The sequence below is a fragment of the Pyxicephalus adspersus genome, chromosome 12, assembly GCF_032062135.1.
Source record: "Pyxicephalus adspersus chromosome 12, UCB_Pads_2.0, whole genome shotgun sequence".
NCBI lineage: Eukaryota > Metazoa > Chordata > Amphibia > Anura > Pyxicephalidae > Pyxicephalus > Pyxicephalus adspersus.
This window is the reverse complement of record NC_092869.1, coordinates 1,552,064-1,568,053: the sequence shown is the minus strand read 5'-3', so window position 1 is coordinate 1,568,053 and position 15,990 is coordinate 1,552,064. Positions and strand designations below refer to the sequence as shown.

The 15,990-nt window shown below is 41.9% G+C and overlaps 1 protein-coding gene across 1 annotated transcript in view; it reads right to left on the bottom strand.

Annotated features, from left to right (window-relative positions):
* Window positions 1-968: 968 nt before the first annotated feature.
* Window positions 969-15,990, bottom strand: part of MEX3A (mex-3 RNA binding family member A) — a 20,201-nt gene continuing 5,179 nt past the window's right edge. The window contains exon 2 of the mRNA XM_072427930.1: window positions 969-8,145. Coding sequence (XP_072284031.1) covers window positions 7,070-8,145 — 1,076 coding nt within the window. The 3' untranslated portion in view covers window positions 969-7,069. The remainder of the gene's footprint in view (window positions 8,146-15,990) is intronic.

Below are 15,990 nucleotides of genomic sequence, written 5' to 3'. Positions count from 1 at the left end.
AAAAAAAAAAAAAAAGGTTCCACCAAATGAACCTTTAAAGGAGGCTTGTTAATGTCAGACACAAAGCCAACATTAATTTGCCACCAAACTTTTTGAATTTGGGACACAAGTGAATAAAACTCACTCCCTGTCCGCGGCCGTCACCTATGACCCGTGCAAAGATTTAAGAGAATGAACTCGGGGAACGGTCTTGAAGATGGCATCTGGTGGGATTCTGGCCTTTCCCATTGCGCATGGCCATCTGTTGTGTCTTGGAGAAAATTGGAACGGATAACATTTTTGGGCGCTGGCTTCTGCTAGAACAAATTATGTATAAAAATATAAAAATGCACAGTTCTGAGAGTTCGTACCCAGCTGGGATCTTTTGTGACACGATTATCCAGCCCTTTACCATCCTCAAAACACATTGCAGTCAAGTCAGAGATGGGGAAAAAATTTGGCAACCACAAAAATGGGTGATTTCCCCCAACACAACAAAAACAGTAATGATGAGATAAAAAGAACCCCCAAAAAATACAGAAAAATGTGGCATTTTTTTTTTTTTAAGAATCGTTAAAGCAACAAAATTTTTGCTGGACTACCCAAAAATGAAGCGTACGATGAGCTACCTAAGACACTTGAAAAGCTTCTAAAATCCCCAGCTACAAAATATTGCATTTACATCACTAAAACAGCACGAGGTGTAATAAAGCCCCTTTTTATTCTGACGCTGATGGGTCAAAAAACTTCGCTAATGGTTGGAAGGACCAGGGGACTCACTGATCAGTGAACTCCTCCATCAAAAGGGAACCCAAAACCATTGTGGGAAGCTTTTTTAATAAATTTTAGGCATAAAGGCATTCATGTTCAATACTCTAAAACACAATGATGTGAATACTCACTAGACAAGGCATTTATAGCTAAAAATTTTCATTAACAGCAAAAAAAAAAAAAAAAAAAATGTTCGGCACACAAAAAAAACAAAAACATTTAGTTTTTTTTTGTTTTTTTAAAAAATGAAATACTTAACTTTAAAATCTGGCTACAAAAAGTTTCAATCTTTTTTTTTTTGTTTTCTGTCTACATATCTATGTTTTTCGAAAGCTTAAGGATTACTTTATCATAAAATAAAATCCTTTCTTTTAATAAATTACCCAATAAAAAGTATTTTTTTTTCTTCAGAGCATGTGTCCTGCTTACCTTTACACGTAATAAATGCATTTATTAAAATAGATTATTAAATTATAAAGAAATGATCTAATTTTTTTAAGCAGTGTCATTTATTTATTTTTTTGCCTCTACTTTTTTTTTTTTTAATTTTCCTTTTTGATTACAAATGAAATACAGACTTATTAACAGTCATGGCCTCCTTATGGGTCAGAAATAGACTCTTAAATAAAACAAAAAATTCTCCCAAAAACAATTTTTTTTTTCCTTTCATAGCTTTTCTTACTTTGGGGCAAAATTAAAAACTATCTTTATACTGCTTCCTTAAATATAAACAAAATTTGGTCTTTGTGTAGAATAAAACATTTATCTATATAGTTTTTTTTTTTGATGACCGTATCACAGTAAAAGTTTTTGCGTTATGTATATTGTTCTATATTTCTCTCTCTCTCTTTTTAAGTGTCTATTAAGTCCAGCAAGGTTTTACATTCTTGGATGGAGATGGCTAAAACTTGGATCGGAAAGCAAAAAGATGAGTAGTGTTTCAATGCTATATGAGCCTCGGAAATGGACTCTATCCCTTTAGAACCCAAAAGGGGCAACAAAGGTCTGGTAAAGCTTGGGCCTACCCAATGATCTGGAGAGGACCCCCAAGAGCTTATTGACTGCATACTCCATTAAAAGCCCCTTGGGGTGGTAACAGGGTGGGGATTATGGTTTAACTTCCCGTTTTGGCCTGATCCAGTATTTTAGGTGATTCCCCTCGGTGTTCTAAATCCTGATGGTACCTGTAACAGAAATGTCTCCCAATAACCAACAAGGGTGGGACAAATTCAAGAAATAAGGTAAATTTCAGCCAGTCAAGGTTTCCATCGATGGCTAAGTTTTTCAGTCATTTCAAGGTTTTCTTAAAAAGTCATGACTGTTCCTTGAGTTTCAGAATTAGTCCACTGATATCTAGAGGTGGTCAACCTTGGTCGATCTGTGGCAGGGTTGTTAATGAAGGGTCAATAAATGGAATACTCATGGAGATAAGACCAGTAAAACCATCCATACCCCTACCTTCATAGAAGCTTTGGGTATAGCTATGAGCTCCATGTAAGGCCAAAAACACATGTGCAATAATTGTCGTTGGAAAAGATTTTTTTTACAATCCTTTCCAACGACAAAAGACTACAAGAGAGCTGTATGTGCAGCACCATTCTGCTCCATTGAGAGAGGAGGGGAAGAACAATGGAGCTGCACCCCTTCACTTGCATTATGATTGTCTTCTGTCAAACGACCAGGACAGTCGTTAGAACGAGGGCTGTACACACGCCAGATTTTCGTCTGACATCAGCCATGAGCCAATTATCAGATGAGAACTATTGCACATGTGTATGTAGCCTACTCACAAGATATCCCTAGCATCTTTTTCTGAGGCCGATTCCCAGTTCATCCCGTTGGGTTACTGAGAGACAATTCCATTACTCGGGTTCCTAACCTAAAGTTTCACCATGAACCAATTTCTCCGTAATACTTCGGAAACCAACTTTTTGATGGCTTCCCGATAACCCCACCAACTCTGAGCGTCTACAAACTTTTCTTTCCAAGCCAGAACCATATAATTTTACAGTATCCTCTAAACAAAGTTGAGTATTCACAATCCTATAAGTTACAGGAGTGAAGTTTCTATTTTTTAACATTAATCTCTATATAATGCCAATAAAGACACCCCTTTTTTTGGACGGGGAGCCACGTCGTTAACAGACCATCTGAAGTGCCGTAGGTTTTAAAGAAAAAAGAAAATCTAAATCTTAATTCACATGTAAAGACAAATCCTGAAATAGTTTGACACAACAAAAGTGTCATTCACAATAAAAGTGGCACGAGGCTTCAGTAAGTGTTGATGTTCACAAGGGATGTAATCCACAACAACCAGGTCCTAATTGTCAGGTTTCTAGTGCACTTTAGAAAAGGAAGAAAGCTTTGGACTGACTGATATGGGTTACAGAACCTCTGTTTGTGAAGCACCATTCGGTCCGTTAGATACACAAAAAAAATGTTTTTTTGAGAAAGTCAAGCCAGGCAACGAGGTACGGCACAAAGTGTCAACTGGCGTGTGGGTGGTAAACCCCTACGTGTCTACATAAAATTTTGGTCAACTTCTCATCCTGCTCATTTCAATCACAGATGGTAGTATAGGTCACCATTGCCATGTGGTTGTTGAGAAAGCCATTGTATGAGCCTACATATAATGCAGCCTATCTATTCACAAGACATCTCCTAGGATGCTGCCCCCATTCATTTATTAGAGACCAGGATTATCATTGAGAATGAAGCCTATCCAATCACTAGAAGACAATTTCACAGGAAAAAATAATCTACACGTTTACTGAATAGATAATTCTAAGAATGCAGCCTATCCTTCCAACAGAATCCAGTAATAGTGCAGAGCATGAAGTCAATCCAATCACTAGCGACTGGGAACATCACTGAGAATACAGCCTATCCCTTCGCTAGAGACCGGTGACATCACTGAGAATACAGCCTATCCCTTCGCTAGAGACCGGTGACATTACAGAGAATTCAGCCTATCCAAATCACTAGAGACTAATGACATCACTGAGAATGCAGCCTATCCAATCACTAGAGATCAGTGACATCACTGAGAATGCAGCCTATCCCTTCGATACAGACAGGTGACATCACTGATAATGCAACCTATCCTATCCAGAAGATAAGCAGAGCTTTGATGCACAAGGTCTCATTCTGCTGCAGCTTAATTGTTATTTGTGGTGAGGATATGCAGTAGTAGCATACAGTTAGTGCAAGAACTCATAATGGCCATCTCAAAACCACTTTTCAATCAAGAAATAAAAGGTCACCCCAAACTAAATGTGATGCCAAAATGGACAGGAGGATACCACACCTTTAGAGGGGATGCCAAAAAACATTTTATTGGGATGGCTAACCGTCACTAAATTAGGAACCCCCAGTAGTTGTACAACAAGAGCAAGCATGAAGATTTAACTGCTTTGGAGCAAGCATGAGGTTCAAGGAAAGTAGCTGGCCCCATCCTATACTTCTTCGGGACAAGATCCCGATTCCCCAAATGGGCAAGACATTGAGGTGTGAAGGTCCATAGAGGTGCTAGAAGACAAGAAGGGGCTTACCACCACATTCTAGAGAGAGAGAATGGCCCAGGTGCAAATTGCTGGACTATCTCACTTACTCCCTCCAATATCTATGGAACCAAATTTATCAAAAGTGCTTTTTTTTCATGAAATGTATAAACCACTGGAAGGAGTAGGCAAGAAAAGGTTGACCAACCCCCGGAGGTTCAGTTGGTAATAAACGAATAAGCAAGCTTTACAAAGACTTGTAAGACTGGTAGTTAAACTGTTAAACCTTCAGTGCAGTAAATACATTCCCACTGAAGGTTTTCTTTTTTTTTCTTCTGTTTTTTTAAATAAAAGACCTTAGAAGTTTTGAGAGTGGAATTAAATAATTCAACCAAACTCTTTGACAATGTAGACTCATGCAATCGAAAAAAATAAGTCCCATCTCGAGCCTATCCTGTCCTATGAGACCTGACTGAGCAGTTCCCCCGAGACTGACCTGAAATATTATTTTCCAAATAGGTCCCTTTTTTTTTTTCATTTTCTTAATAAAAAGTAAAATTGCTACATTTGATTTAAATAAAACAAAAAATACTGCTAATCCGTAATAAGCTATAAAGAGTGCTACATACGTTTAAAACCCATACATTAAAAAAATTATATATATAAAAATGTTGAAAGTATACTTTTGAAATATTTGGGTGAACTTTGTTTCCCCATAAAAATCCATGTTAAAGAATATGGTAATATTTTTTATTTTTGAGGGGGGAAGGGGCTGGGGAAGGATCACACATCCCTCGCCCCCACATTCAGATGCATCATATGCAACGTATAGTGATTTTATTGGGAAGTGTTTTTTTTTCACAGGTGCAGTATAAAAGGCGGCCCAACTGCCCAGCGTGGAATAAAAGAACAGGCCCTCCTTTGCCAGGGAAGAGCAAAAAATGGAACACGTCACCACTGGATGATGGCAAAAGGAGATTTTTGGAATCTTCAGATACCCCGAAAAAAAAAGGTCATTTTGGAGTTCATAAAAACACATTTTGAAACTTTTGTTGTTGAGAACATGCCATGATCTAGTGCTGTTCTAGTCCCAAAGCACAAAGTAAAATCAGAAAAAACGGGGACGGTATCATCCAGGAAGCACCAAATTTTGGATTAAAACATCCCCAATCTAACTGGGAAGGGTTGAAGAAAAAAAAAAAACATCGGGCGAGATGAGCTATAGGACGCAGTCTTTGTATCGCAACGCCTCTGGTTGGACTATCGTCCTGGTACATTTGTCCGAAGAGCGGTCGGAGACCCTAAAATGTCAAGAGGTCTGAAAAAAAAAAAAAAAACAAGCTGGAGATTCAACATGGCAGGCTCTAAAACAATTTTTTTTTCCAGCACGTGAAACTTTGGTCCAACATATCTGCACTATTATTAAAATGTTCTGTCTTGTCCAGTTACGAGGAAGAAAATATCTTTCGTTTTTCTTTGCATTCACAAGGAAACGTCCTGTGGATACAATTGGAAGTGTACTCCATCCCATCACCTCAGTGCTCTCCTGCTTAAAAATAAAAATAACCGTTTTGATTTCTTAATGATGGCCATAGACACCCGACAGATACAGCGGCAGTTGTCTGAGATAAAGAGGACCACAATTCTTGGTGCCTCCAATTCAGTGCACAGTAAAAATCAGTAATTTTTGCCCCCAAAGTCTTTTTGTTTTATTTTCCTACAAAAGAAAGAAAACAAGACCTCATGCATAAAGTCCTGATAGTTGTGTTTTTGTTGACATTTTTTGTGGTGCTTAAAAGTTGAATCCCGGCAGAACATTTTTCCCATCTGAAAAATAGGAATTTAATAACTAATAAAATAAAAACAAAAAACTTTGTCAAATGACAGTAAAATTAGATCAAGCTGCATTTTTGTTGAGCGTGAGGTAAGTGTTGTGTCCTCATGTTGCAGGTTCCCAGAGTTTGATATATAGTTTTTTTTTTGTGTTTTTTTTGTTTTTTCTTTTGCTAATAATGATAAAACAGATTCCTGTAGTCAGGCAGAAAGAGAGAAAGGCATCATTGGGCGCAGGAGGAGGGGCCTGCAAATGCCTAAATTTTCAACCTGGCTAAAAGTACCCCTGAGTGCCCATAAACGCTTCGTCCAATAATCCTCGATTCAGCCCTTCTGCTTAAGCTGCCCGCTTTGAATTCTGTAAAAACAAGAACAGCACACGGGAAAAAAAAAAAAAAAAAAAAGACGTGACCACTGAGCTTGGCAAAACTTTGTTACTAACCAAACTCGGATGTAATGAGGGTCAGATTTTACTTTCTAGGTACGCGTGATTCGTCTTTGCAGCAACAGCCCTTCAAACACCCATCCATCCAAACAGCAACAAAATCCGAGGGAGGTTTAAGGTTCAGACTGCATCAAAAATTAACTTTGTTTTTCTTCTTCAACTCTGTTCTTATGATCCGCTCAAAGTCAATTATTTTTTTTTTTTGTTTCAACCAAAAGTGTCTTTGAATGGAAAACCTGCTTTTATCCAATGTTCTCATGTAGAAAAAAAAACTAAAATAAAAATAACAAAAATCAAAAGTACATCTGGTATTGAGATTTTTTGGGGGGTTTCCCCAGAAAAACAGCTGTGATTTTTGGGAAGGGTGATCCCCTTCAATAAACCAGTAAACATTGTGTCCACATTCTTGTTGTAAAAGTTTCCTGATAATTGGCGATAAGAATTTTTGATGAAGTTTAAATATCGGTTGTTGACCTCTATGCACCACAAGTCCTGCAACCCCCTTTTTTTCCCCCACCCACAGTCCCATTCCCTGTGTCTCTTAAGAAAATATTCTGATAGCCTGAGTGGCAGATGCATGGCAAACGGGGCATTCGGGTTCGTTACGCTCGCAGATACGGACGGCACACTCCATGCAGAAGAGGTTGTGTCCACAGGGAACAAGTGCAGCTGTGACCTCGCTTTCGAAGCAAACCATGCACTCCCGGCTTCCCGAAACAGAGGTCCGAGTGGCGTTGATCTTGGTAAAGCCTTGAAGAGCTTCTCCTTGGCTCCTTCTTGGCAAGCTACTAAGGCCGGACTCTGGAGAACGCTGTGTAGAGTTGGTCTGGATGGTACCGGTGCTCCCAGAACGCTGTTGCTTTGTGAAAATACTTGGCGTAGAGCTGTTGTTCTCCTGGCCACCCCACATCGGGCCTCCGGTTTCGGCCACGCCGTAATACACCTCTTGCTTGTAGTTGGGGAACAGGTATCCGTAGTTGAATTCATTTTGATCATTGAGTCTTGGCGTCTCGTAAACTGGTTCAGCTGGGCAGTCACCAATACAGCCGAGACTGTTCTGCCGGAAAGTTGAAAGAGGCTTGCATCCGGCCGCCGTGCTGTGAACCCTCCAGCTTTCTGGATATCGGTTCTCCATGCCAGAGTCCGGGCTGCTGGACAGAAAATCATTCTCGTTATTGTACTCTAAGATTTTTCCAGTGCGTACCGCAATGTGAGTCTCTATTTCTTCCCGAGCTCGTTCCACATTTCCCGGAGCCCCTGTGATCTCAAACACGGGGTCCCTGTCACGGCTTGGCGTGATGATGTAAGTGTTGGTCTGCTGTTGGATCCGTTTAATGGTAGCACCCTTGGGTCCAACCACCAAACCCACTACTCTGTATGGGACTCGAACTCGGATAGTAACTTGACCAGGTAGGGTTGGAGCACTGCCAAAGGCGGTGCCGGCTTTGTTACGGGAAGCTCTGATCATAGAGAAATGTTCTGCTGCAGAAATGATCTCGCGTCTTGCCATGGCCACATCCTCTCGACGTCCGGTAACCATGAACACTGGCTCTTCTCCCCGGACTGGCGTCTTGATGTATGTATTGGTTTTGGCCCTCAACGCTTTGATTTTGCAGCCTGGACATTAAAAAAAAAAAAAAGACAAAAAAGAAACAAAAATAGAGAATTAGAACAGAATTCAAAAAGCTCTAAAAGAGAAAAAAAGTTTTTAAAAAGTTTTGGATAAAATATATAAAACCATGGCAGCTGTGTATCATGCACACAGAATGGGTTAACATTCCTAAAATTCCTAAGAAAGGAGCCTGCAGGTAATATTCCATCATTTGAGGTGAGATAAAAGGCACAAATTACACAGGAAAAACATAATGAGAGGGGGTAAAGATTGGAATTAGAACACAAAAAAAATCAAAACAGAATATTAGATAAGATTATATAAAACTGGGGGCAGATTGTACAAGATGAGACTGGAATAAACCCGAACAAACACATTGAAAATTGACTCTCAGGCTATATGGGGCTTCATCAGGAGACGTCAGAAACGTCACAGTGGTGCAGCAACCTAGTCAACAATGGACAAGAGAATTTCTGGAACCAAAGGCATCAAAATGACTTTGTGGGAGGGGCAAAGGGTGGGGGTGAGGGAAATCTCCCCATTGTGGGAGGGGCAATGGCACAAACTACTCGGGGAAATCTACCCGTTGTGGGAGGGGCACAAGACACAAACTACTTGAGGAAATCTACCTATTGTGGGAGGAGCAGGGACACAAAGTACCGGCTGGAGTTGGGTTGGGTGGGAAATCTCTACATTGAGGGAGGGGCAATGGCACAAACTACTGGGGGAAATCTACCCATTGTGTGAGGAGAAGAGACACAAACTACTGGGGGCAACCTCCCCATTGAAGGAGGGGCAGAGACACAAACCAATTGGGGGAAATCTCCCCATTGTGGGAGGGGCAGAAACACAATTTAGCTGGGGGGGGGGGGGGGGCTTTCTCTGTGCATGTTGTTTGTGGCCCTGGTTCATAAAGTAAAATAATTCTCTGAAAAGAATTGGAAGGACGAGCTCTCTCCAGGAATGGGCATGCTGAGACAAATTACATAAATAACAAGATTATATTATATTATATAATAAAGGCAAACAGGTTTTATTTGCCTCTAACATGGAAGGAAAAAGGTTAACAAAAAGGTGTATGTGAGGACCTGGCCCATGGGGGTGCTATTAATCTCCCATCACCCCCCCTCCCCTTCCCCAGCCTAGGTCTCTCGCAGAACAAACAAAACCCTTATTGTTGGCCGTCTCACAAGGGTCTTGGTGCTCTAGGAAATGAAGCCTGCTTTAATAGTCTACTAAAAGCCTGGAGGTTTTTATTGTAAGGGTGGTCACATACCCCCCCTCCCCTTTAACTGTTAATAGAGTCGAGGGGGAAAATGGGTGTGGGGGTGTGCTGATGGCTTGTCCTTGTACCCTCATAAAATCAGCCTCATAAACTCGACCTCTCAAAAGCTGCATTCATAGGCTCACAAAATAATTAGACAGCCCAACGCGTGTCGGTTTGACGTGGGGTAAACAGGACCACGACTAATTGCCGCAACCGCCCGTAGTCTGCGAAATGGCTCAAATTATTCCCATATAAACCGCTAATTTTAAACCAAACCCCCGACAGCTTCTATAAATAGTCCAGGCTGGACCAGAATAGCAACACAGGGTGAGCGTTCAGCCATTGAAATTCAGGTAAAATGTCTTTATTAATTTTTGTTGTTTGTTTCTACTTTCTCTGCCCTGGTCCCTACTGATGGTCTGCAGCTATATAATATCAGCGGGAAAGGTACAAATCTTGTGTGTTAGGTGTTCCACTCATGTACACATGCAAAACACAAAATTCTACTAAATGCAATGGAAATTTCCAGAGTCCATGGCAGAAAACATGCAGGCCCATCGTAACGTTCATTCTTCAATAAGACTTTATTGATCCAAGAGCTCCACTATCCAGCCATTTCGCAAGGGTTTCGGGCTTAAGTGCAGCGGCAAGGATCAAGCACTACGCCAGGGTAAAACGTTTCTTGGCAGGACGTTAAAGCTCAATAAAGTTTTTTTTTTTTGAAGAAATTAGGTTGTAGTAGTACGGCCCACATCTTTTATTCTCCAGTTTTGAGGTCTCCCTTGAGCACCATGCACCTGGACAAGCTACCCCCATAGCCTGTGAATAGTCGCCCCGTGTTTTCATTCTACAACCAGCGCAGACTGAAGGGAATTTTGTTGGAATATTAAAGCCCACATGTTCAACCAGCACTGAATGACAAACACTATTTCAGCCATTTCCACCACAACTAGACTTATGGTCAGCTGGAAGGTCAAGTAACCCTACATGAGAACATTCCTAATAACAAAAGTAATCAATTACAACTGTAGGAAGAGTTTTATTACAACAACCTTTTATGCAGAAAATGTTCTGGCCAGGGGTCCTGGTATTTATGTGAAGGACACCCCAAGCCACCATCTTTCAGCCAACAGCGAAGAGCACATTAAGCCTGATTTAATATAATGGAGAAGACAGACTATCATAAGAGAGCCTCGGTGATGGGTGAATAGATCCAAACTTGATTGACCAGGTTCCCCCCATGATGGTCTATCTTCTCCAGTCTTGGAAAACTAATAAATCAGCTACAATATGTCAAGCTTTGTACATCTATGTGGTCCTTGATAGACCTTCTCCTACCCACAGCCTATACAGACCAGTAGGTATGGCGTTTTGTTTTCCATGGAATGTAACCTGGAATATTCCTCACTGTGGGTTGGTGATCCCCAGTGGCAAATGCTTTGAGGGGCAACTGAGTAAATTGATTCAGGTTTGATGGACTGTCCAGGATCTCCCATGATTTTCTATTCTTTCTAGTCTTGGAGAGCTCACGTAATTTCCTAATTGTTTGTGATCATTGATAGACCTTCCCCTCCATACTGTCTATGCAGACCAGTAGGCAAGGTTTTAACCATGCAACACAACCCAAAATATTCACCACTGTGGGTTAGTGACCACAAGTGGCCAATGCTTGAGGAGCACTGTGGGTTCACATGGTTGCCCTATGGAATGGACAAGCTCTGGTGATCCCTGGCTTCATACCCTTAAAGGGTGATGTAGGGGTCTGGTGTACAAATATTTTTGTGGTTCCTTTACCTCTTTGGAGCCATCATGGGGCGTTTCCCCAATCCCCAAAGAGCCAGAAACGTTGGTGGGAGAACTCCACCAGTGGAGGCACTCAGAGCTATAAGAAATCAGTAGACTCCAATATCACATTTTGGGGACACAACACAGTAAAACATATTGATGTCTACAAGTTCATCATTAATGATGTCCAGGGGGCCTTGGGTGGGCATGTGTGCAGAATTTCAACTTAAACTTTAGGAATATTTATTGGTTAGCAATTTACCTGCCCCGATTTTGTTTACCTCAGCAAATCCTCAGCACCCAAAATGCATTTGGAGTTCTCCTCAGCCTTGCATGAGCTATGTGTGGCAGGAGAAGTGGGTACAGACACACAGCTTATAAGGGTGTTGGGTATTAGGGATATTAGCATTCCCTGCTTGCTGCACGAAAAAGAGATCAAAGTGTTAATTTGCCCCATTGAGAAGTTTTGTTACTTCTTAGCTTTGAAACAATTAAACCTTGTCCTTTAAACAGGCCCTCCCACTCCCCACTTTACGCCCGGGCTCCGCCGCTGCCTCAGAGCGGACAAACGTCTCGCAGACAAAATGGCCGTCTTGTCTGTCATGACAAATGGAAGAAAACATTCTACCAAGGCCTATTTTTGGGGGGGAGCAAATTTAGGATACTCTTTTTTTTTTTTGGTGCTTTTGCCAACCTTCCTTGTGATTATGTGTAACTTAAACCTCCATCAGCAGCACCGCGTCAGCCCGGGTTTTGGCCAAGCAGGCCGTGGGCCCGACTAGGTCAGGAATTGGTTAACGGGCGATGGTCTGAGAGTTTCAGCGCTGCAGTAATCTCTTGTGAAAAGGCCTCATTCTCCGGGGAGGGTGAGCGGGGGCCTGGAGCCACCACAAAGGATTTCTTAGAATCTTGCTCAGTCCTGTCTTCTGGGTCCCAGGCCTCAGTGGCCACATGCGGTGCCTGTGTTCCCCCCTGTCCCCGTCCATACGCCGTGCACATATGTGACACTGCTGGCTGGGGACTAGCATGTGCTGTGTCAACATATGCCGCAGATTTCAGCCCCCGATTAGTCAGCAGTGTTGTCGGACCTCTGGTGTAACTTATACTCTTGGCCTGGTCAAAAGGAGGGATATCATATGACGACTCCCTCCCTTCTAAATCTCCCTAACCTATCTTAAAATGGAGATATCTCTTTCTTATTCACCCTAATGTAATATTAAAACCAATCAGACTCTTGCAATCCCTGCACAGTAAAGCTTATACTAAGGGAGGGAGAAGCAGCGCACAGAGCCATTCATTTATGTTGCGGTGCACATGCGCGGACACAGAACATGCCAATGTTCGGAGAGAGCAGATTGATCTGTTTGAGCTCCTCCTTTCACCATGCAATCACAGATTTGGAAGATTGACCTGTAAATGTTAGGTTAAGAACAATGCAGAACAGACGTTCCAAAAGCCGACCCCAAACAGTCTCCAAAGACATGATCATCTGGGAGCCACACCTGAGCGCTCTCGTCTAAAAAGATGCCATGGGGATAATGGCGCCAGAACAAAACGTGGCAGAAGAGTCAAGTCTTTAAAAAATAACTTTTTACAGCAACATCAGCATGTTGCTAGAAGAGAGCTTTAGATTTTTCAAAAGGCCAAACCTGTGCCTTGTGTACTCTATATGTATCACAGACCCAGATATTACCCTGTAAAAGCCGACATCACTGTACACAACTATGGTAGGGGCCTGGTAGCTCCACCCACTACAAGCAACCCACAAAACAATACAGGAGGGGCGGAGACAAGACCAGTCCACCACACAGAGGGAAAGCAGCAGTGAGCGGTCTGTATTACAGGAAGCTCCTGCACAGATGTGGAATACAAACATAAATCACACCAAGATTTAAAAATTCAGGTACACATGGCTGGAACACACAACCTGTCAATCTGCTTTATGGAAGTGCAAGACTCCAGCTTGGAGGTTTAGCTTTAAGTTCTAAGTTTCAAGACACCCAAGTAATATGAAACTGTGAAGTAGGGGGCCTCATTTTTACCACAGAGATGTTCAGAGACTGCAGAAATGCTACAGGAGACAGTCAGAGACTGCTGCAGTCCCTTAATAGCCATGTCTCAGCTATATGCAGCAAGACATTTCTCAGGGTAGTTTCCTGATGGTGAAAGTGGACCATTCCTGCGTAATTTGTGCCGAGAAGCCAACTGTATAGAAGCCAGAGTGACAACTCAGGAGCACAGCTGGGAGACAGAAACAAAGCATTGCCCCTTAACAGGAAGTTCCATAACAAAGACCAATATAGCAGGATCACCAGGGAGTGACGGCCTAAACTTAGGCAATGCCCCAACCCTATTTTGTTCCCCACAATTCTTTGATGTGCGTAAGATTTAACATTAAGCATTTGGGAGGCCAGTAACTATCCAAATTGCTGATTTTTCATCAGTGCCCAGTATTCATCGTGCACAAGTTATATTAATGCTCTTCTGTGCGTAGTATGACACAGCAGTATATAATGGAGGAAAGCATGTGACCATTCAATCATTCTTCACCCAGCACGTGATGCCCCGGCCTCACAGGCACAATGGCCTTGCAGAGGTCACAAAGATTTGGCCCCCTGCAGAATAAAGCTTCTCTCTTTTTTTTTTTTTGTCTACAATTCAGGACTTGAAGTTCGGCGGGTTCTGCGCTTTGTCGCGGTGTCGAAGGTGCTGAACCCGCTCTATTCAGAGGACTTGCAATTCGAAGTCCCCCTGGGCTTCCTTCCTTCGGCAGGGCAAAGGAGCTGCCAAGTGATTTGACACTCTTCGCTAACAGATGCGGGTTGCGAATGCTTTGTGTTGAGTCACTTTTTAAATGCTAAAATTGGCTTTACATGGGCCTGGCACGGCGCCAAGAGAAGAGTAAGGAGAATGGGATAGTGCTGGGGCGATGGGGAGAATGGGTGGGGTTATCCAACACACAACAAAGAGATTGTCTCACCTTTGTCCTCCTTCCATGGAGAAACAATGACCTTCTAACATCAGAACCATCAAATTTTTAGGGTCAGTTCTACGGGATAGAAAAAGGACCAATGCATCAAACAAAGCTCAAACCTTTCACACTACACTCACATACACAAACATCACTACTACTGAACTCAATGCAAAACCTATCCCGAGCAATTCTCAGATGGGAACGACGGCCTATAATAATCTGGAGGTATCATGTTACCGCCATTCTTTATCCAAGGGTCATTCTTTTGAAAGGTCTACATGTAGGGAACCAGAAGACTTCTCTTGTTTGGAATTATTCACTGGAAACATCACGTCAACCCCAACCATGGATAGATGTTGGACAAAGAAAATTTTGGCCAATTTTGAAAGAAATTTCACCAAATATCAACCTAAATACAGCTATCCAACTGTCCATAACCATAAAAGCCTCAAGGAATTCTGGAAATTGTTTTTGCACATTGGGTTAAAAGCCAACATCCTATAGGAACAACGGGAAGTAAGCAGAGTCTCTAATTATGGGGTAATTTATTATAGGAAAAGGTTCAGACTTTGCTGCAAACTACAAGCGTTCAACTAATTTCCAATTTCTTGAAAAAAAGTTTACCTAAATTTTGGAGCCAATTGATGACATTGTTCATTGTTTGAAAAAACACTTTAAATCAAGGCTGAGGTGTAGGATACAACTATTAAAAAAGGGTCCCCAAAACCCTTATCGTATGTTCAAAAAAACATGGGATGGACGATTCATTTCATATAAAAGGAGGCTTCAATGTCTAACAGGAAGTTGTGGAAGATAGGACAGAGCAGACCGGCAAATGACTTTCGGTCTAAAGTCACCAATAACATTCTGAATGGTACCTGCAGGCAACTGAGACTCCCCAAATTCCACGAACTACAATACTCATATGTGGAATTCCAGCCAAACAATTACCCTTTTAGTAACACAAAAACTGTCTTTTTTCAATCAGTAAAGCTAGGAAGATTAGAACCTCCATTGCCTTTTTACGGCCTTGCCAGCTTAGTACTTACTTCTGGTCCCCGTTACAAAATTGCCACAAGGTCAGGAAATCTTTCCAACAGGGCCACAGACAGCTCTACAATATTCAAAACTGAAAAATTGTATGGCTCGAGTTACTTTTTAAGAATTCCCCAGACCTTGGCAGTAAACAATTTTGTTAAATTACAAGAAGATCTTAGAAGGACAAACATGATTTGGGTGGATCATTCCAAGACAGGTGACTTAACAGGTGTTATCACCCCAGCAAGGTAAGGTTGTAATCACAGGTAACCTACGACATAAGGTTCTAAACCATCAATTACGTATCAGATGATCTTACATTCACGGGTACTCTAAAAAAAATTGGCAACCTGGTAACTTCTGGGCCTCCCAAGAAACTCAAGCCCCAGTTCTAGCTGTGCAATGCTAAACCTTGCATAGAAGTTGACCCAAGGGCCATCATTTGTTTCTTATCACCCACAATCACGCACAGTTATCAGCTTTGCCTGTCCTGGTATTATGTGGCAACTGTCCTCACTCTTCTGCTTCAAGTGTCCTATTCATAGGATAAAATCAACCAAGCATGGCACAGAGATACCGAAAAAAGAAAAACAATGAAAGGGGTCAACAAGGGACCCCTTGTCATAGAGGTGGGCCCTGCTATTCGGCTGCGTCTGTGGATCTATCCCAAGTAACTATATCCCAAGCAACGGAGATAACCCAGGAGCTCACACTTCTCGTATGGCAGTATGGGGAGCTGGCGTTGACCAGATGTCTAAAGTTTGCACACACAAAGCCAGCACCACT